Below are 22,685 nucleotides of genomic sequence, written 5' to 3' on the forward strand. Positions count from 1 at the left end.
TCTTGTGTGAGAGGTAAGACAAACATGTGCTGTGCAAAGAAGACGGCAGACAGCGAACAACTTGAATACCCTGAAATGCAAATGGGTACATTTGATTATAAACAGGAACACATCGGAGTGTCCAGGATTGGAATATGTTTGACTGCTGAGGTTCAACTGTACTTTGCCACAAATGTGATATCCTGACATCATTTCAGAGTGATGTAATAAATTTAAAAAGTTCGTAAAGGCTGTCATTGACTGCTTTATTCAGTTAACCTGCCAAGTTTCTTACAGTTGCAGGTAAAAAATAAATGGAAACTTAAAATTAGCAATGGGTCAACAAAATCGGTGTTACAACCTTTGGTTATCACAAGACGGCAGTAGTTGCTATTGAAGTATCATGAGTGGTCCACATTTAATTGAACTGTTGTTGTGTACCTCTTTTGATATAATTTCGGTAGGGTTGCGTACGATGAACTAATCAGCGGTAACAGTTTGCTCTGTACCAATATTTCAAGATTGATTGTGTTGTTGCTGCAATCTGCAAAACACTTTAATGAACATGTGGTCAAAGAAAGCTACGGTTTCCTTTCCATTTTCTTGTGCACTCCTAATTATTATTAAAAGTTAGGAAATTAAGTAGTTTTATACAATTTTTAAATCATAAAACTGATAGTCTCTCTTCAATCAAGGCCTGTTTAATTAACACGAGATAACCAAAGCCCGAATAGAAGCACATAATAGCGTACACCACGTTCCTTTTTCTTTTGATCATGGGTGCCCATTACGTCGATCGCTAGCTACCTGTCAATCGCGGAGGGTGTGTCAGTCGATCGCCAGTCAGACATTAAAAAAAACCGGAAAATTCAGCAATAATCTTCACTCTGATGTTACTTGATTGACATTCACGGCATCCGAGGATCTTGTGAGATGACGCTGGCAGCTGCAAGCTCAGTACTAGGGAAAAACGACCGGCAGGAAGGCAAGAATCACTTTTTATTTCAACAGACTCTTGCGCCATACCTGCTGTCAAAAGACTAAAGACCGACCGCACAGTTCCTGTCTTCACAATAAAAGTGCCGCTCCATCCTGCCTGCGCTAACAAAATAAGAGTCTCAGAAAGCTAGCGCACACAAGCTACTGAGTTTGCCTTTTATGTATTTATTGTAAAGTGTATTAAAACGAATATGGAAGCTGGACATTTCTGGACATTTTTCATTGTCATCCCATTGGGTTGAGTTTTTTCTTGCCCTGATGTGGGATCTGAGCCGAGGATGTCGTTGTGGCTTGTGCAGCCCTTTGAGACACTCGTGATTTAGGGCTATATAAGTAAACATTGATTGATTGATTGACATATGAGATGCCAAAAAGCAACCACTTTCATGTGGTATTGGACAGAAAGGAGGACTTATTTTCTCCTCCAGAATGTAAATCCGAAAATGTGGAAGTTATATAGTATAGTGAATCCTGTCTGATTCCAATCAATGCAAGTCATCAGAAACAGGTAATACACCAACGCACGCACACACCCAACACACACACTCTGCTTTTGGTAGACATTTACTAACACCACATCAACTCAAATTGGATTGTCTTATCATCTGCGATCAAACGTGCACGGGTCTACACACACAAAACACCAAATGTCAGCGCTACTGCCAAGACGTTGGAGCGGCCTGCATTACGAGTTCATTTGCTCCGGTTCTCCACTCGTGTGTATTAATATGCTCCCCATGAGGCGCTGCAGGCTGTGGTAATTATAGAAGCTCAGCTAGTAGACACATCACAAGAGCGCAGTACATTCAAAGCAACGTGCCCTTGCATAAATAGCAGTGCAAGTATGCATGCTGTAAGACACAACTTTGTAAGTGCTTGAATTAACACAAAGTGTTTACACTGCATTTTGATTTAGCCATAATACTGTATAGGCAAAGGTCGAACACAACCTGTACACAGATGCAGGTCGATCCCTGATTTGTTCAGATTTACAAACCTGTTTGACTCGATATATAACTGAAATATAAACAATCTGTTGTAAACGTTTACTAACTTACTGTAGAGGCAATGTTTTAAGTAACATTACACAATTCCTAATAGTTATACTTGTCCTGATGTGGGATCTAAGATGAGTATGTCGTGGCTTGTACAGCCCTTTGAGACATTTGTGATTAAGGCGTATATGAGTAAACTTTGACTGTTTGATTGATATACAAGATTAAAATTAAATCAATCATTGTTAGGCATATGAGGCTGTAAAAAAACATTAAAACAACCGTAACTTTTAGGGGAACTGCACTTTTTTTAAAAAATGTTGCCTATCTTTCATAATCATTATGTAAGACAAGAAGATTGATGTATTTTTTTAATGCATTTGAACTCATAAAATAAACGGAAATAAAAGTCCACTTATAATAGAGTTAACAGGAGGTCCTCTACTCTGCCCATGAAGCCCTTTAAATAACCATCCAAAAAGCACCAACAATGCTCCATTTATATTTTGTGGCTTGAATATTAGCCTGCGACACAGTCATTTTGATAGTACGCTATTATAGTAATTTTCATCATGTGTTGCCTTCATTATAAGACTTGCGTGAGGCTTTTTTAAGTTTTTGCGGTTCCAGACAGATTTTTTGGGGGGGATATATTTGGTCCAATGTGGCTCTTTCAACATTTTGGGTTACCGACCCCTGTTCTGGACAATAAATAATGCCCCTCACCTTGATAGTAGAAGGATGACAACATAATACGACAAGTTGGTCAACTTTGACATCCAATTTAGACCTGGAAATGGTGTAAAACATAACAAAAAAGGTTGGAATTGGGGGTTAAATCACCAAAAATTATTCCCGGGCGCGGCTACCGCTGCTGCTCACTGCTCCCCTCACCTCCCGGGGGGTGATCAAGGGTGATGGGTCAAATGCAGAGGTTAATTTCACCACACCTAGTGTGTGTGTAACAATCATTAGTACTTTACGTTTTTTGTTTTTTTTTAAATACATCTTTTTCTTCATGGGGATCATGAGTCATTTTAAATCTGAAGGGGAATATATCAACATCCTAACAGTCGGCATCCCAGTAACAGTGATGTTTTATTATGTTTCTTGGCTCTCATGAAGTCTGCAATGAATAGTAATCAGTGTTTTGTCGAAGGAAAAAGCGAACGTCGTAATGCGCCGTATGCTTTAGATGAGTTAAAACTGAAAAAAAATATGACATGTTATTATAAATGTGTCTGTTACTACATTACATATATACTTACAGCGTGTATATAAAACCTTGATGGAGGTGTTTGGATGTTTTTTAAGCGCTTTATAGGCAGAATACAGCGAATTGTAAGCAGACTTTTGCTCGCATTTATTTACTGATTAGAATGCATAAACAAAGAAAACATATGTGTACTTGTCTTACATAAGGATTGTGAATGATAGGCAAAATTTCAAAAAAATCCAGTTCCCTTGCAAGGGGTACAAGGAAGTTTTGCACAATATGCTGGCGTCAAGGTTCAAACACTAATGTTGTATGGTCATGTTTTGTCAAGTTATTACACGATCAAAGTGACATTTGAATTTAGAGGTTCCGCCGTAAGTACACTTTAAAAAATGGTTGTGATGATAGTAAGCAAAGCCTGTTTAATATTAATATACACGGAGGCTTCGACAATGCAGAGTTAAGCCAACTCCCTTAAGCTCAAAAGTGTAAAGCCCCTGCCCAAACATAAAGAGATTTCAGGCTTAACCCACTACCCAACAAACTCCCAATCCTGGCATTGGCCGCCCAGCAGAGGGTCTGGGATTGTGTCCAATAGAGCACTGGCAAAAAGAGAAAAGCCAATGAGGCAGGATATGGAATTTGCTTACCTTCTTAATCAAGCTGAGATGTCACTATTGCCATTTTTGTGGGCAGCCACAGATGTGACGAGCTGGTCCCGCGTGTGCAGCATAATAGGCTAAGGATGGCAGTGTGGAGGCTGATGGAGCTCAGACTGTACTGGTGCTGGAGGGATGTCCATCCGAGAAGGGAGGGATACATGGGGGATGAGGGCCTGGGGCAGAAATAGGAGCGTAAAGACCTAAGATGAGAGTGAATGAGGATGACAAGACATCCATGCTCACATCTCCTTCTTCATCCCAACGATTGTTTGGATGTTTCCATTCAACTGACCTTCAATGGCTGTACATTCAAGACATACAGTTCACTCATCTGGAGGTACACTCTTAACAGCCGCTAAACTAAAATGGACCTTTCAAGCAAGCCTTGCTTCATTGGCTTTGTTGGTTACAGTCAAAGTCAATGATTTTAATTCATACATCATATGTGAGGAAAAATAACATGGAAAACCTCAGCCGTTATGTAAAATGCACTATTTCCTAGGGACATAAGTCTTACAACAACATACAATACAATTCAATTTACTAGAGATGCCCGATAATATCGGGCTGCCGATATTATCGGCCGATAAATGCTTTAAAATGTAATATTGGAAATTATCGGTATCGGTTTCAAAAAGTAAAATTTATGACTTTTTAAAACGCCGCTGTACGGAGTGGTACACGGACGTAGGGAGAAGTACAGAGCGCCAATAAACCTTAAAGGCACTGCCTTTGCGTGCCGGCCCAATCACATAATACCTACGGCTTTTCACACACACAAGTGAATGCAAGGCATACTTGGTCAACAGCCATACAGGTCACACTGAGGGTAGCCGTATAAACAACTTTAACACTGTTACAAATATGCGCCACACTGTGAACCCACACCAAACAAGAATGACAAACACATTTCGGGAGAACATCTGCACCGTAACACAACATAAACACAACAGAACAAATACCCAGAACCCCTTGCAGCACTAACTCTTCTGGAACGCTACAATATACACCCCCCCCCGCTACCCCCCCCCCCCCCCCCCCCCACACACACACACTTTTAACATGTGTGAATTAATAAAATAAAAATCACGGATCAAAGCATCCACACGTCACCACTCATGTGCGCTCTATTGCAGCGGCCGTGCGGAAACTATGTCCGCGTATTTAAAGTTCTGGGCACTTCATGCGGCCTGGATTTTATCCATTTTTATGAATTATACTCATTAAACGATTACTCGATTTCATTGATTAATTGTTGCAGTCCTACCACTATATATTTTGGGATATAAAAATTATAACAAAACCCTTTCAAAAGAGGTTAGAAAAGTTCCTCTTGGCTGTTGAGTAATGACGTATAAGCACAGCAAGTAAGCTCAGAGACGGTCTGAAAAACAACATTCTAAAAAATCAATGCTTGAAAACTTTGAATCGTAATAAATATGAATCACTGTTCCGCTCTTCACTCTAACGGACATTGAGCCCCAGTTTGCAAGTTGCATACCGCACCTTTATTAAAATGCATAAATCAAGTCTGCACATCAAACAAAAAAATGTTTCTCTTAAAAAAACAAAACATGATAGTGTTACCTAAAGCGGGCTGTAGTTACTTATTTCTACTTTAACTGATACCATACGTTGTGAGCTTTACTGTACCACAACAAATATTACACAGAGAGCTGACATGGCATCTGTAAAGCTAAAATTAAAAGTGATGTTTTAAAAAATAATATTCAAGCGCAAAAGACTGCCACACATTTTAAAATTTGTAAAAAAAAACAAAAAAAACAACATTCTAAATCACAATATACATACTGTATGATAATAAAGAGTAGAGGTGGGAATCTTTGGGCACCTCAGGATTCGATCAATTATGATTACGATCGAGGAGCTACGATTCACGGAAAGCTCATATATTGCATGTGAAAAATAACGTATCTAAAAGCTTATTTATTTTGAACAGGGTTAAATACAGTTTCTCGTATAATACAATGAGAATGTTATATTGCTCAATTATTCTACCTTATTTCCATTATTGTGCAGAAATATGGGGAAATACATATCACAGCAACATAATGCCTTTATTTCTTTCACAGAAAAGAGTAATTCGTATCATTTTTACAGTAGGATATAGAGACCACACAAATCCACTCTTCATTAGGTCAGGATTATTACAACTAAAAGACATTGTAGAATTGCATACTCTATTAGTGATGTTCAAAGCTAGAAATAAAGTTCTTCCGAAGGACTTACAAAAGTTATTTGTGTTCACGTCTGAAGATGAGAACCACAGAAGGCCGTATGATTTTAAACATCCAAGAGTGCGAACAAATTTGAAGCAAATGTGCCTGTCTGTTGCTGGTGTGAAAGCATGGAATTCTCTAAACAAAGACTTAAAAAGTTGCAAGAATATCTTTGAATTTAAAAAGAGTTACAAAAAGAGACAACTGGAATTATATCAAACTGATTTTTGATTTTGATTGGACGTATCATTGTGAAAATGCTTAAATGAAAATTAAAAGTATGTTGGAGTTGGGGTGTTGGTGGAGGGAACAGTGATAAAGTCATCTAAAATAATTTGTGTTATAAAGGGGGCAGATAAATATAAGAATAGTATTCTTCCATCTGCTCCTTTCTGATCATGGAAATGTATAAGAAACAAAAAAACAATGAAAGTGTCAACTGTATGTGGCTTGTATATATGCATTTTCATGAAACGAATACAAAGAAATTATGAATGATTCGATTAAAAATCGATTATTGACGCATCTATGATGTATGTATATTTATGCAGTTTTCGATTCTTTTTCGTTTCACAAAATAAGCGTTTGTCACTTGCAACATTTTAAAACAGTGCATTTGTGATAAGAAACAGTTACCGGTAAATAAATTCCCATCACATTTATTATGTTTAATTGCATAAAAATGTGAATGTTGTCTGTCTATCTGTTGGCCATGTGATGAGGTGGCTGGGATAGGCTCCAGCACCCACCGCAACCCCGAGAAGGACAAGCAGTAGAAAAAGGATGGATGGATGGATATTAAATGTGTGCAAAACTGGAACATAAGTGCCCTATAATAAAGGAGCTGGTCAGATCTCAGCTACATTTTAAAACTGTCTGCATTACATTATTTACAATAAATTAATCGATTCTTGATGTTTACGAATCAATTTTATAATCTTCCATGTCCGATTTACGATTAATTAAGAAATAAATTATTTCCCCCGCCTCTAATAAAAAGTATACATATACATATATATAAGAGCTTTGGGTTATGACCGAAAGGACAAGATCACGGGTACAAGCAGCCAAAATGAGTTTCCTCCGCCCGGTGGCGGGGCTCTCCCTTAGAGATAGGCTGAGAAGCTCTGTCATCTGGGAGGAGCTCAAAGTAAAGCCGCTGCTCCTCCACAAGGAGAGGAACCAGATGAGGTGGTTCGGACATCTGGTCAGGATGCCACTCGAACGCCTCCCTGGGGAGGTGTTTCGGGCACGTCCGACCGGTAGGGGGCCACAGGGAAGACCCAGGACACGTTGGGAAGACTATGTCTCCCGGCTGGCCTGGGAACGCCTCGGGATCTCCCGGGAAGAGCTGGACGAAGTGGCTGGGGAGAGGAGAGTCTGGGCTTCCCTGCTTAGGCTGCTGCCCCCGCGACCCAACCTCAGATAAGCGGAAGAAGATGGATGGATGGATGGTGGGTCGAGGTTACAGTCACCCTTTACTGCGTACCTCTTGCTTGGCCCTGGTATAAACCGTTTGCTTGCCCAACAGAATTGCTATTGTGACATCCAGTGGACACATTTAGAACAGCAGTTTATTTCGTTAAAAAAAAGCAGCTCTTTAATACATGTCAAACTCGTCACACGAACCGGATAAAACCTGTTTACGTGCCTGATCCGGCCCCGCGGGCCGTACGTTTGACACCCCTGGTCTAATTGCTGCTGACCTGTAACTGCGGCACACAAGCTGACAAGCCCAAGCAGTCAGTGACACACGTGAACACTTGCTCAGCTGCAGTGAGGGATGGAACGCAATCCTGACAGTGCACTGCATCCAGCAGTCATACATACATGAGACACATGCTGCTGACTGCTTACATACGGTGGTGAGGACAAACAGCCAAAACAGGAGACGCGTTATGACATTACAGCGTCATGATAAGGGGGCAGGGGGATGAGCGGATGGCTGGCAGCTGGTCACGAATGAAGGATATTTAATCAAAGTACACAACTTCAGAAAGCCTTAGAAAAATATTACAATGACGCAAACAGAGATAAACATTATTACGCAAAATACAGCGTTTGTACAATTTGTACACCTACCGAAATTTTGGGGAAAACGTGGCTAAAAAGGTTACACAAAACCATAAAGTAGAAATGTTGATCAGATAAGAAGCTATCATTACACAAAGTAGAGGGTAAGCTCCGTCTTCAATTACTTTTGAATTTATTTTTGCACAATGAATAATAAAACAATGAGGAATAGCACAATCTGGCCCTCAATGGAAAACGTTTGCTGCATGGCTGGTTAACCACATAGTAAGTAGTTGCTATATAGTACATGTCGCCACGTGTTATTGACATTACAAGTACAGCGTTTTATTTATACTTTTTTTTTTTAAAACACTACATTTTTGGTTAACTTCATTTTACCCTTGTGGTTAGAGATGTCCGATATTATCGGCCGATAAATGCTTTAAAATGTAATATCGGAAATTATCGGTATCGGTTTCAAAATTATCGGTATCGGTTTCAAAAAGTAAAATGTATGACTTTTTAAAACGCCGCTGTGTACACGGACGTAGGGAGAAGTACAGAGCGCCAATAAACCTTAAAGGCACTGCCTTTGCGTGCCGACCCAGTCACATAGTATCTACGGCTTTTCACACACACAAGTGAATGCATTCATACTTGGTCAAGAGCCATACAGGTCACACTGAGGGTAGCCGTATAAACAACTTTAACACTGTTACAAATATGCGCCACACTGTGAACCTACACCAAACAAGAATGACAAACACATTTCGGGAGAACATCCGCACCGTAACACAACAAACACAACAGAACAAATACCCAGAACCCCTTGCAGCACTAACTCTTCCGGGACGCTACAATATACACCCCCCGCTACCACCCCACCTCAACCCCGCCCACCTCAACCTCCTCATGCTCTCTCAGGGAGAGCATGTCCCAAATTCCAAGCTGCTGTTTTGAGGCATGTTCAAAAAAAAGAATGCACTTTGTGACTTCAATAATAAATAGGGCAGTGCCATGTTGGCATTTTTTTCCATAACTTGGAGTTGATTTATTTTGGAAAACCTTGTTACATTGTTTAATGCATCCAGCGGAGCATCACAACAAAATTAGGCATAATACTGTGTTAATTCCACGACTGTATATATTGGTATCGGTTGATATCGGAATCGGTAATTAAGAGTTGGACAATATCGGAATATCGGATGTCAGCAAAAAAGCCATTATCGGACATCTCTACTTAGAACCTTTAGCATATCTGTATGTGGGATTAAATTGTGGAACGGATTAACCAAAGAAATCAAACAAAGCACCGATATGATTCACTTTAAGAGACTATTCAAACTACAAGTGTTCATGTGAGTTCAAAGTAGGGCTGGGCGATATATCGATATACTCGATATATCGCGGGTTTGTCTCTGTGTGATATAGAAAATTACTATATAGTGATATTTGAGTATACGTTCAAACGCAGTTGCTTTTAGCTGCGGGCATTACACTACAGGCTCTCCTCGCTCTTTCCTGTGTCTCCTTCTCACAGACAGACAAGTGCACCTTCTTACACACGTCACATACTGTCACGTCATACGTCAAATACGTATACGCCCTCCCCGAGCAGAGAGGTAGCATCATGGCTAACGTTAGCTGTGATGCTAGCGCAGCCGTGCGAGTGGTAATACGAGAGAAAGAAGGTGCGAATCTGGTAACAAATGAAGGAAGAATTAATTCCCCCAAAAAACAGCAGGGGGTCCATCGTCTGCCGGTGGTTTGGCTTCAAGTGGGAATATGTCGAACAGACAACCGTAATTTGTCAAGTGTGGGGCAAAAGCGTTGCTATAAAAAGTAGCTTTACTGCTAATATGTAGCATCATTTGAAAAGTCACCCGCTAGAGAATGAACAGTGCTTACTCCGCATGTCAACATCTCCATTCGGTGCCACACGCCCATACCATCAAAATGCCGAGGCAAACATTTCCAGATCAACACCGTATGAAAAAAATAGTGATTTTTTTAGTTGTGATTTCCTTCTCTGCTTAGGCTGCTGCCCCCGCAACCCGACCTCGGATAAGCGGAAAGAAGATGGATGGATGGATTTCCTTCTCTGCATGAAAGTTTCAAAGTAGCATATATTAAAGGCCTACTGAAATGATTTTTTTTTATTTAAACGGGAATAGCAGATCCATTCTACGTGTCATACTTGATCATTTCGCGATATTGCCATATTTTTGCTGAAAGGATTTAGTAGAGAAAATCGACGATAAAGTTCGCAACTTTTGCTCACTGATAAAAAAAAAGCCTTGCCTGTACCGGAAGTAGCGTGACGTCACAGGAGCTACGATTCCTCACAATTCCCCATTGTTTACAATGGAGCGAGAGAGATTCGGACCGAGAAAGTGATGATTACCCCATTAATTTGAGCGAGGATGAAAGATTCGTAGATGAGGAACGTTACAGTGAATGACTTGAGAGGCAGCGATGGACGTATCTTTTTTCGCTCCGACCGAAACTTAGGTACCAGCTGGCTCATTGGATTCCACACTCTCCTTTTTCTATTGTAGATCACAGATTTGTATTTTAAACCACCTCGGATACTATATCCTCTTGAAAATGAGTCGAGAACGCGAAATGGACATTCAGTGCCTTTTATCTCCACGACAATACATCGGCGAAATGCTTTAGCTACGAGCTAACGTGATAGCATCTTGCTTTAACTGCATATAGAAACAAAAGAAATAAACCCCTGACTGGAAGGATAGATAGAAAATCAACAATACTATTAAACCGTGGACATGTAAATACACGGTTAATGCTTTCCAGGCTGGCGAAGGTTAACAATGCTGTGCTAACGACGCCATTGAAGCTAACTTAGCAACTGGACTGCACAGAGCTATGCTAAAAACATTAGCTCTCCACCTACGTCAGCCAGCCCTCATTTGCTCATCAACACCCGTGCTCACCTGCGTTCCAGCGATCGGCAGAAGGACGAAGGACTTCACCCGATGCGTTTGGCGGCCCGGAGACGTAGGAAGTCAAGGTGAGGTCGGCGGCTAGCGCGGCTAGCGCTCCAACAAAGTCCTCCTGGTTGTGTTGCTGTAGTCCGCTGCTAATACACTGATCCCACCTACAATTGTCTTCTTTGCAGCCTTCATTGTTCATTAAAAAAATTGCAAAAGATGTCCAGAATACTGTGGAATTATGAAATGAAAACAGAGCTTTTTGTATAGGATTCTACGGGGTACCATAACTTCCGTTACTCGGACTTCGTCACGCGCATACGTCATCATACCGCGATGTTTCAGCCGGATATTTACCAGGAAGTTTTAAATGTGAAGTGAAGTGAATTACATTTATATAGCGCTTTTTCTCAAGTGACTCAAAGCGCTTTACATAGTGAAACCCAATATCTAAGTTACATTCAAACCAGTGTGGGTGGCACTGGGAGCAGGTGGGTAAAGTGTCTTGCCCAAGGACACAACGGAAGTGACTAGGATGGCGGAAGCGGGGATCGAACCTGCAACCCTCAAGTTGCTGGCACGGCCGCTCTACCAACCGAGCTATACCGCCCCAAATGGGACTTTATAAGTTAACCCGGCCGTATTGGCATGTGTCGCAATGTTAAGATTTCATCATTGATATATAAACTATCAGACTGCGTGGTCGGTAGTAGTGGCTTTCAGTAGGCCTTTAATGCAGTATGAAGAAGAATGTTTTAATGTAGACACATAGAGTCATCATACTGCTGTGATTATATGCATCAAGTGTTCATTCAAGGCTAAGGCAAAATATCGAGATATATATCGTGTATCACGATATGGCCTTAAAATATCGCGATATTAAAAAAAGGCCATATCGCCCAGTCCTAGTTCAAACCCCAGGCGAGTCATACCAAAGATTATAATAAAAATGGGACCCATTACCTCCCTGCTTGGCACTCAGCATCAAGGGTTGGAATTGGGGGTTAAATCACCAAAAATGATTCCCGGGCGCGGCCACCGCTGCTGCTCACTGCTCCCCTCGCCTCCCAGGGGGTGATCAAGGGTGATGGGTCACATGCAGAGAATAATTTCGCCACACCTAGTGTGTGTGTGACAATCATGGGTACTCTAACTTAAAAAAGTAAACAGAACAAGAATTATGATAAATATCCCTTTTTTAAATTGTTTTTATTGATCCATCCATCCATCCATTTTCTACCGCTTGTCCCTTTTGAGGTTGCTGGAACCTATCTCAGCTGCATTCGGGCGGAAGGCGGGGTACACCCTGGACAAGTCGCATGAGACAAAGATTATTTATGTGTTTAATATTTGTTTACTTACTATGGTATATTATTTGTTTACTATTTATTCGTTCACTGTTCTGTTACAGAGAACAAGGAAATAGGACACAATTGCTATGGAATGAAAAGGGGTAGGATTAAATAAGCTCAGCTTCCTACTCCTTTTCGAAACGTGCTGTATTGAAACAACTGGAAATATGTGATGAATTAATATTAATCGTATGCTTGTTCGAAAATAAACTGAAACTGAACTGAACTGTAAATTTGAACATAAGCAAAAAAAACCTCACTATGTGGATTTCACGTAGAAACATTCGGTTACATAATGAACGCGAATACGAACTCTAACCCTTTGAATGCTCTTGTTCGCTCAAGACGCTTTATCGGCTCATTCAACAGAATAAAAACACACATGTTTATTCGTACATATAAAAGCCAACGGGACTATTTAGAGACTATTTTAATCGGCACGCGGCTAATTCACAGCCGCCCTCATGCCGGGTAAAAAACAACTCCACGTCCATCGAGCGTGAACGTCTCAAAGTTAACATTCGATGCGATGTTTTTGTAAATACGATACAAATAAACGTGTTTTCCTTTACCGTTTGTCCCCCCGACGGATGGTTGCGAGATGTCGGTCGGCTCTCTCGCTCCTTCTCGGACCATCTATTTACTGACCAATCCGCGGCGGCGACGGAGCTGATGTCGTCACTTCCGGACTCTCCACTCCGTGCACCTGTAAATAAACCCTGGCGTTCACGTCACCGAAGATCGACTATTCTGAGGCGGAGTCTTTCTCTTATAACGAAAATCTGAAACCAGTTTTCGGTCGGATTTCTTCACTTTCTGCTTGTCGTTAAGATTTTGACCCTGGTTCGTATCCCTTTTTAAATGCGTGCAATAAAATATAAAGGAATGATGTGATTATTTTTTCATCAATGTTTATGTTATTTAGAAAGAAAAGGAGGTGTGGACATTTTCACAATAAGGCTAAGCAAAACTAGACGAGGCTCCAATGCTGATAGAATGTCCATCCATCCATCCATTTCCTACCGCTTGTCCCTTTTTTTTTGGCAGAATGTAGTGAAGTGAATTATATTTATATAGCGCTAGTGACTCAAAGCGCTTTTACATAGTGAAACCCAATATCTAAGTTACATTTAAACCAGTGTAGGTGGCACTGGGAGCAGGAGGGTAAAGTGCCCAAGGACACAACTGCAGTGGTTTAGGACGGGGGAAGCAGGGATCAAACCTGGAACCCTCAAGTTGCTGGCACGGCCACTCTACCAACCGAGCTATACCGCCCCAATGTAGTATGAATAGTTTGAATGTTGGAATGGTTTGGACTCTAGCCTTTAAATAGACCCCCCTTTTAGACCGGTTGATCTGTCGTTTCTTTTCTTTTCTGCTCTGCCCCCCTCTCCCGGATCAAGTGCTGGCTGTCCAAAGTCGGGACCCGGGGTGGACCGCTCGGGATGGTCTCCTGCTGGCCCCACTATGGACTGGACTCTCACTATTATGTTAGACCCACTATGGCCTGGAGTCTCACCATATTATGCCATATCCACTCGACGTCCATTGCACCGGTCGCCCACATCTGCGGTCCTCTCCAAGGTTTCTCATTGTCCCATTGGGTTGAGTTTTTCCTTGCCCTGATGTGGGATCTGAACGGAGGATGTCGTTGTGGCTTGTGCAGCCCTTTGAGACACTTGTGATTTAGGGCTATATAAATAAACATTGAAGAGTTAGAATTTCCAGGAAAACGTGTATTTAGTTTGGAACTTGGGAAAGTGTTGGTTTTAATGTCCAGGATGAGTGGAATGTGTTGATGCTGGAATGGTTTGAATAGGTTGGAAAATGTGGGAATTGTGCAACTTGGAAAATTGTCCCATTCATTTCAATGGGAACTTCCTGGAAATTTTGGGAAAAGCGGGATTTTTTTTGAAAATGATTAAGAGCATGAATGTCCTGAATGAGCTGAATTGGTTGGTGTTAGAATTGTTTAAATCGGTCAAGAAACGTTGAAGTAGTAACAGTTTTTTAATTGAAGAATTGTATTATGGAATTTCGGGAAAAACCGGGAATTTTTCAGGTTTCTTAAACCGAGTTGTTTTTTTGTCCTGACGGTGGAACGGTTGAAATGGGTTGAAAAATGTGAAAGGAGTCATCACACTAAAAAAGGTTGGAACTAAGGTTAGAAAAAAATCAGGAACTCCTGGAAATTTGTTGAACGTGGAAAAATGGTTGTTTGAATTTCCAGGATGAATTGATTGTGTTGAAGGTGGAATGGTTTGAATCGGTTGAAAAATGTGGGAATTGTGGACCTTTGAAAAATGTATAATCCGTTTTGAATGGGGAAAATGTCCCTAAATACTGGGAATTCTAGGAAATCCAGGAATTTTTTTTAGAATTGTTGAAAGAGAGCACACAATTCCTGAACAGGCTGAATATTTTGAAGTTGGAAAGGTGTGAATCGGATGACAAATGTGGGAGTGGTGGAACTTTGAAAAATGTCCCATTCATTTTAATGGGAACTTCCTGGAAATTTGGGGAAAAGCGGGATTTTTTTGGAAAATGATTAAGAGCATGAATGTCCTGAATGAGCTGAATTGGTTGGTGTTGGAATTGTTTAAATCGGTCAATAAACGTTGAAGTAGTAACAGTTTTTTAATTGAGAAATTGTATTATGGAAATTCGGGAAAAAACTGGAATTTTTCAGGTTTCTTAAACCAAGTTGTTTTTTTGTCCTGACTAAGAGGAATGTTTTGACGGTGGTTGAAATGGGATGAAACATGTGAAAGGAGTCATCGCACTAAAAAAGGTTGGAAATAAGGTTAGAAAAAAAACAGGAATTCCTGGAAATTTGTTGAACGCGGGAAAATGGTTGTTTGAATTTCCAGGATGAGTGGAATGCGTTGGTGTTGAAATGGTTTGAAGAGGTTGAAAAGTGGGAATTGTGCAACTTGGAAAAATGTCCCATTCATTTCAAAGGGAATTTCCTGGAAATTTGGGGAAAAGCAGGATTTTTTTTGGAAAATGATTAAGAGCATGAATGTCCTGAATGAGCTAAATTGGTTGGTGCTGGAATTGTTTAAATCGGTCAAGAAATGTTGAAGTAGTAACAGATTTTTAATTGAGAAATTGTATTACGAAAATTCGGGAAAAAACTGGAATTTTTCAGGTTTCTTAAACTAACTTGTTTTTTTGTTCTGACTAAGAGGGATGTTTTGACGGTGGTTGAAATGGGTTGAAACATGTGAAAGGAGCCATCGCACTAAAAAAGGTTGGAAATAAAGTTAGTAAAAAAACAGGAATTCCTGGAAATTTGTTGAACGCGGGAAAATGGTTGTTTGAATTTCCAGGATGAATTGAAAAATGGTTGACGAATGGGAAATTGTGAAAGTTTGAAAAATGGATAATTAATTTTGAATGGGGAAAATGTCCCTAAATACTGGGAATTCTAGGAAATCTGGGAATTTTTTTTTAGAATTGTTAAAAGGGAGCACACAATTCCTGAACAGGCTGAATATTTTAAAGTTGGAAAAGTGTGAATCGGATGAAAAATGTGGGAGTGGTGGAACTTTGAAAAATGTCCCAGTCATTTCAATGGGAATTTCATGGAAATTTGGTAATTTCTGGAAAAGCGGGAATTTTTTTTGAAAATGCTAAAATATTTGAATGTTCTGAATGAGGAGTTTTTCCAAATCGGTAGAGAAATGTTGAAGTAGTAACATTTTTAATTGAGCAATGGTATTAAGGAATTCCTGGAATTTTGGGAAAAACTGGAATTTTTCCAGTTCAAAAAACACCTTCGATTTTTGTCCTGATTAAGAGGAATGTTTTGACGGTGGAACGTAGGTTGAAAAATGTGGAAGGAGTTGTCGACAGAAAAAAGGTTGAAAAAAGGGTTTGAAAAAAACGGGAATTCTGGGAATTCCTGGAATAGTTTTATCTTGAAAAAATGACAGTTTGAATGTCCAGAATGAGTGGAATATGTTGAAGGTGGAATGGTTTGAGTCGCTTGAAAAATGTGGAAATGGTGGAAGTTTGAAAAATGGCCAATTCATTTTGAATGGGCTGAACAGTTTGAAGTTAGAACGGTTTAAATCGGATGAAAAATGTGGAAGGTAGAGAAGAAGAAGAATAAATTGAATAATTTTGGTGTAGAAAACCATTTGTGTGAATGCTTTGGCGCATTCACACAAATATAAAAAGTTGACTCCTGTACCGTGTGTTAAAGCTCACAGTCCAAACTATCCCATTTAAGTCCATAAAGAAGACTTAATTCATTCGTAACATGTTTAAATAGATACATTTGAATAATAAATCAAATAATATTTAATCAATTTATAATAATACTTTTATGTATTTATTTATTATTATTTGGTGGTGTTATTCTATTTTCCCTGTATTAATTTGTTTCCTGTATTTTACCACCTTTTTTTCTACTCTTTCATTCCATTTGTTTTATTACATTTTGTCTTGTTTACTGTTGTCCTGTTCATGCTGTAGTACATGTCACAAACTAACTAAGGCATTTCCCAAAAATAGAATAAATACAGTGTTTATCCTGTTTAATAACATTATTTGATGTGTAAACAAAAATATGGTGTGAACGATACTGACCTCCACTACACTTCTCGCTGGGACATGAAACGACTGCAATGCTGCAAGACAGCTGCAGACAGCGAACGCAAACACGTGTTTTATGTGTCATGTTGACACAGTGTGTAATGAAACTGCACCCATGATATTAGGCACACCTATACGGACTTAGGGAGACCGTTCGTGGCTGCTGCATTCAAAATATGTTATGAGATATGAAAAACTATTGTACCTTTGTATCTATCAATCAATCAATCAAAGTTGACTTATTTAGCCCTAAATCACGAGTGTCTCAAAGGGCTGCACAAGCCACAACGACATCCTTGGCTCAGATCCCACATCAGGGCAAGAAAAAACTCAACCCAATGGGGTACAATGAGAAACCTTGGAGGGGAACCGGTGCAATGGACGTCGAGTGGATCTAGCATAATAGTGTGAGAGTCCAGTCCATAGTGGATCTAACATAATAGTGTGAGAGTCCAGTCCATAGTGGATCTAACATAATAGTGTGAGAGTCCAGTCCATAGTGGATCTAACATAATAGTGAGAGTCCAGTCCATAGTGGGGCCAGCAGGAGAACATCTTGAATGGAGACAAGTCAGCAGCGCAGAGACGTCCCCAACTGATGCACAGATGAGTGGTCCACCCTGGGTCCCGACTTTGGACAGCTAGCGCGGTATCTGTGGTCACCGAATCTGTGTCCCCCCTCTCCACGAAGGAGAGGTGGGCAGAGCAGAAAATAAACAGCAGATCAACTGGCCTAAAAGGGGGGGTTTATTTAAAGGCTAGACTATACAAATGAGTTTTAAGATGGGACTTAAATGCTTCTACTGAGGTAGCATCTCTAACTGTTACCGGGAGGGCATTCCAGAGTACTGGAGCCCGAATAGAAAACGCTCTATAGCCCGCAGACTTTTTTTGGGCTCTGGGAATCACTAATTAGCCAGAGTTCCTAGAACGCAGATTTTTTGCTGGGACATACGGTACAATACAATCAGCAAGATGGGATGGAGCTAGACCGTGTAGTATTTTATACGTAAGTAGTAAAACCTTAAAATCACATCTTAAGTGCACAGGAAGCCCGTGCAGGTGAGCCAGTATAGGCGTAATATGATGATCTTGTTTGTAGCACTGCAATCTGCAACTATCACAATAAACACATGCATCAAATGGATCACAAAACTGTAGCATGCATTAGCACGTTGGTGTTCAAAAGAAGGTGACAATTGGTGGTTTCAGAGCTGCAAAAGCCTTTACTTATTTAAGGTTAAAAAATAAACTGATATACATCCCACATTCAAACTGTCAGCGCACACAAACACACACAAACACACACACACACACACACGCACTAAAATCTAACATAATCCAATAAAGAGATATGCATCAAAGACTATCAGGCATCTGTTAAGGGTAAGGTGTGCAAAGGGGCCCTTTATTTGAAGAAAATCATTTTTATAGTAATACTGAGTAAACATTCAGGTTGCCTTTGCAGAGGAACATATGACTACACAGTGCATGTATACAGTATTGTTGTTCCATTCCATTGCTAACACTGCAGCCAGGGAAATGGCTTTCAGCAAGTATGTTTATTTAAAGTGCTGCGCATTTTCAGCTATTATATTGTCCAAGATACTGTTGTGATAAATTGTTGGACATCTGGTTAACGGAGAGATGTATGTTAAGGAGTGACCTGGGAGCATGAAGCAGAAAGAACATACACTATATTGCCAAAAGTATTTGGCCACCTGCCTTGTCTCACATATGAACTTGAAGTGCCATCTCATTCCTAACCCATAGGGTTCAATATGCCGTTGGTCCACCTTTTGCAGCTATTACAGCTTCAACTCTTCTGGGAAGGCCGTCCACAAGGTTGCAGAGTGTGTTTATATGAATTTTCGACCGGTTGAGAAGGCCTGGCTCTCAGTCTCCATTCTAATTCATCCCAAATGTATTCTATCGGGTCAGGACTGTGTGCAGGCCAGTCAAGTTCATCCACACCAGACTCTGTCATCCATGTCTTTATGGACCTTGCTTTGTGCACTGGTGCTCAGTCATGTGGGAAGAGGAAGGGGTCCGCTCCAAACTGTTCCCACAAGGTTGGGAGCATGGAATTGTCCAAAATGTTTTGGTATTTTGGAGCATTCAAAGTTCCTTTCACTGGAACTAAGGGGCCAAGCCCAACTCCTGAAAAACAACCCCACACCATAATTCCTCCTCCACCAAATTTCACACTCGGCACAATGCATTCCGAAATGTACCGTTCTCCTGGCAACCTCCAAACCCAGACGCGTCCATCAGATTGCCAGATGGAAAAGCGTGATTCATCACTCCAGAGAAGGCGTCTCCACTGCTCGAGAGTCCAGTGGCGACGTGCTTTACACCACTGCATCCCACGCTTTGCATAGGACTTGGTGATGTATGGCTTAGATGCAGCTGCTCGGCCATGGAAACCCATTCTATGAAGCTCTCTACGTACTGTACGTGGGCTAATTGGAAGGTCTCATGAAGTTTGGAGCTCTGTAACAACTGACTGCGCAGAAAGTCTTTGCACTATGCGCTTCAGCATCCGCTGACCCCTCTCTGTCAGTTTACGTGGCCTACCACTTGGTGGCTGAGTTGCTGTTGTTCCCAAACTCTTCCATTTTCTTATAATAAAGCCGACAGTTGACTTTGGAGTATTTAGGAGCGAGGAAATTTCACCACTGGATTTGTTGCACAGGTGGCATCCTATGACAGTTCCACGCTGGAAACCACTCAGAGCGGCCCATTCTTTCACAAATGTTTGTAGAAACAGTCTCCATACCTAAGTGCTTGATTTTATACACCTGTGGCCGGGCCAAGTGATTAGGACACCTGATTCTGATCATTTGGATGGGTGGCCAAATACTTTTGGCAATATAGTGTACCTGGAGATTGTTCATGCTTTCAATAACTTGATAGTGAGCAGCAGCAGAATGTAATAATGTGACTTAAGTGCTTTGAGTGCAACAGAGTGTAATCTTTGAGGAAAACGGCATGCCCGAGGAAACGTCGACCCACGGCTGTAGCTCCACCGCGAGGTACAATTAGGAGTTCATATTATGCCGCATGGCGACCCGCCTCAGTGAGTCACTATGCTCAGAACAAAGTCTGGTTTTGCTGCTGACCTCCAGCCACTGTAGAGAGCCATGGATGCACGCCACCTGTGAGGGTCATCACAACATCCATGTTATGGCCTGAAGCATCGCTGAGAGGACAGTCTGGCATGCGGATGAAGACCTCACTTGCTGTATCCGCCTTGTAAAAAATGTGATCTTGTGGCAAGCAGATGCACTCTCACCATGTCGATGATATCCTCGGAATCATCGCTCGGGTCCAGGTGAAGGTCGAGGACTGTGGTTTCCACCCAGGCGTTATCTGTGTTCCTGATGTCGTCCACGTAACCCTCAAACACCTGATCACAAAGTAAATTACTGGATTTAGAGATTGAACACAAATCTATTTTCCAACTATTTTTAATACATGGAGGAGCTAATCAAGAGTAAAGTTAAATTTAACAATAAATGACCATTTACCAATTATCGGCAGCAGAAGCAGAGGAAAAAATGGCAATATCAACAACACCCAGCAACATAAAACAATAATATGTTATGGCTTAATCTACATTGAATGTATGAATACATTATGCAAGCTTTTATTTATTCATTTACAATGTATTAAATAACTTCATTTATTATGGGTCTGCTGCAATGCAAGCACCCATTAACATGCTTCAAGCATGCTAGCACGCTAACATAGGCTGACCATACGTCCTCTTTTCCCCGGACATGTCCTCTTTTGAGGGCGTGTCCGGGGTGTCCGGGCGGGTTTTTTTAAATGCCTCAAATGTCCGGCATTTTAAATTAGGGTTGCGTGTCTTTTCATTGTACGTCCAGGGTTTGTCACGGCCATTTTAATGCGCCCTCATCTGTTCGTCCTGACCAGGGGTCGGCAACCCGCGGCTCTAGAGCCGCATGTGGCTCTTTAGCGCCGCCCTAGTGGCTCTCTGGAGCTTTTTTAAAAATGTATGAAAAATGGAAAAAGATGAGGGAAAAAAACCCGTTTTTGTTTTAATATGGTGTCCGTAGGAGGACAAACATGACGCAAACCTCCCTAATTGTTATAAAGCACACTGTTTATATTAAACATGCTTCAGCTTCACTGATTTGAGTATTTGGCGAGCGCAGTTTTGTCCTACTAATTTTGGCGGTCCTTGAACTCACCGTAGTTTGTTTACAAGTATAACTTTCTCCGACTTTCTAGGACGTGTTTTATGCCACTATTTTTCTGTCTCATTTTGTCCACCAAACTTTTAACGTTGGGCATGAATGCACAGAGGTGAGTTTTGTTGATGTTATTGACTTGTGTGGAGTGCTAATCAGACATATTTGGTCACTGCGTGACTGCAAGCTAATCGATGCTAACATGCTATTTAGGCTAGCTATATGTACATATTGCAGCATTATGCCTCATTTGTAGCTATATTTGAGGTCATTTAGTTTCCTTTAAGTCATCTTAATTCAATGTATATCTCATGACACACTATCTGTATGTAATATGGCTTTTAATTTTTTGCGGCTCCAGACAGATTTTTTTTTTTTTTTTTGGTCCAATATGGCTCTTTCAACATTTTGGGTTGCCGACCCCTGGTCCTGACGAACGCACCTCGGGACACGCCCACGGCCGCGGCGCACATCCAGGGACGCGCGTCTCCGCCCTGCAGCTGCCACCAGCTGCAATCATTTACCGGCAATCGGCACACTTGCCTGTAAGGAAGGAGCTGCCTACATAATAAATATTTGTATACACTGCCCTCTGGTGTCTGAGCCGTCACCTCCCTTAGTCCAGGGGTCGGCAACCCAAAATGTTGAAAGAGCCACATTGGACCAAAAATACAAAAACAAATCTGTCTGGAGCCGCAACAAATTAGAAGCCATAATACAAACAGACAGTGTGTCATGAGATATACATTGAATTAAGATGACTTAAAGGAAACTAAATGAGCTCAAATATAGCTACAAATGAGGCATAATGATGCAATATGTACATACAGCTAGCCTAAATAGCATGTTAGCATCGATTAGCTTGCAGTCATGCAGTGACCAAATATGTCTGATTATCACTCCACACAAGTCAATAACATCAACAAAACTCACCTTTGTGTATTCACGCACAACGTTAAAAGTTTGGCGGACAAAATGAGACAGAAAAAGAAGTGGCATAAAACACGTCCTAGAAAGTCGGAGAAAGTTATACATTGTAAACAAACTAAGGTGAGTTCAAGGACCGCCAAAATTAGTAGGACAAAACGGCGCTCGCCAAATACTCGAATCAGTGAAGCATGTTTAATACAAACAGTGTGCTTTATAACAATTAGGGATGTTTGTGTCATGTTTGTCCTCCTACAGTAACCATATTAAAACAAAAAATATATATTTTTCCCCTCATCTTTTTCCATTTTTCATACATTTTTGAAAAAGCTTCAGAGAGCCACTAGGGCGGCGCTAAAGAGCCGCATGCGGCTCTAGAGCCGCGGGTTGCCGACCCCTGCCTTAGTCCAACTACAACAGGGTAACTTAAAGGGATATTTTATGTCACAGGAAAAAACACCTGTAATGATCAAGAGGTTTTTTGAAAATGAATTCAGTGAAATTTACCTCTGGCACATGCATTCACTCA

General features: G+C 40.9%; 2 protein-coding genes across 5 annotated transcripts in view; both read right to left on the reverse strand.

Moving 5' to 3' along the window:
• si:ch211-45c16.2 (mitogen-activated protein kinase kinase kinase 13) overlaps positions 1 to 13,110 on the reverse strand; it is a 67,282-nt gene extending 54,172 nt beyond the window's left edge. The window contains exons 1-3 of one of the 4 annotated variants that reach the window (XM_062070035.1): positions 12,983 to 13,078; positions 11,062 to 11,247; positions 3,840 to 4,024 (exon numbers count right to left, since the gene is read on the reverse strand). The gene's annotated coding sequence lies outside the window, so the exon portion shown is untranslated. Of the gene's footprint in view, positions 1 to 3,839; positions 4,025 to 11,061; positions 11,248 to 12,982 lie in introns of all 4 variants that reach the window. The other 3 variants (XM_062070033.1, XM_062070036.1, XM_062070034.1) reach the window with 3 other exon arrangements.
• Positions 13,111 to 18,281: 5,171 nt separating this feature from the next.
• The window catches only part of trpm2 (transient receptor potential cation channel, subfamily M, member 2), an 89,320-nt gene continuing 84,916 nt past the window's right edge, over positions 18,282 to 22,685 (reverse strand). The window contains exons 31-32 of the mRNA XM_062070028.1: positions 20,252 to 20,421; positions 18,282 to 20,170 (exon numbers count right to left, since the gene is read on the reverse strand). Of these exons, the coding sequence (XP_061926012.1) occupies positions 20,089 to 20,170; positions 20,252 to 20,421 (252 nt within the window). The 3' untranslated portion in view covers positions 18,282 to 20,088. The remainder of the gene's footprint in view (positions 20,171 to 20,251; positions 20,422 to 22,685) is intronic.

This window comes from Entelurus aequoreus, linkage group LG14, assembly GCF_033978785.1.
Source record: "Entelurus aequoreus isolate RoL-2023_Sb linkage group LG14, RoL_Eaeq_v1.1, whole genome shotgun sequence".
Lineage (NCBI taxonomy): Eukaryota > Metazoa > Chordata > Actinopteri > Syngnathiformes > Syngnathidae > Entelurus > Entelurus aequoreus.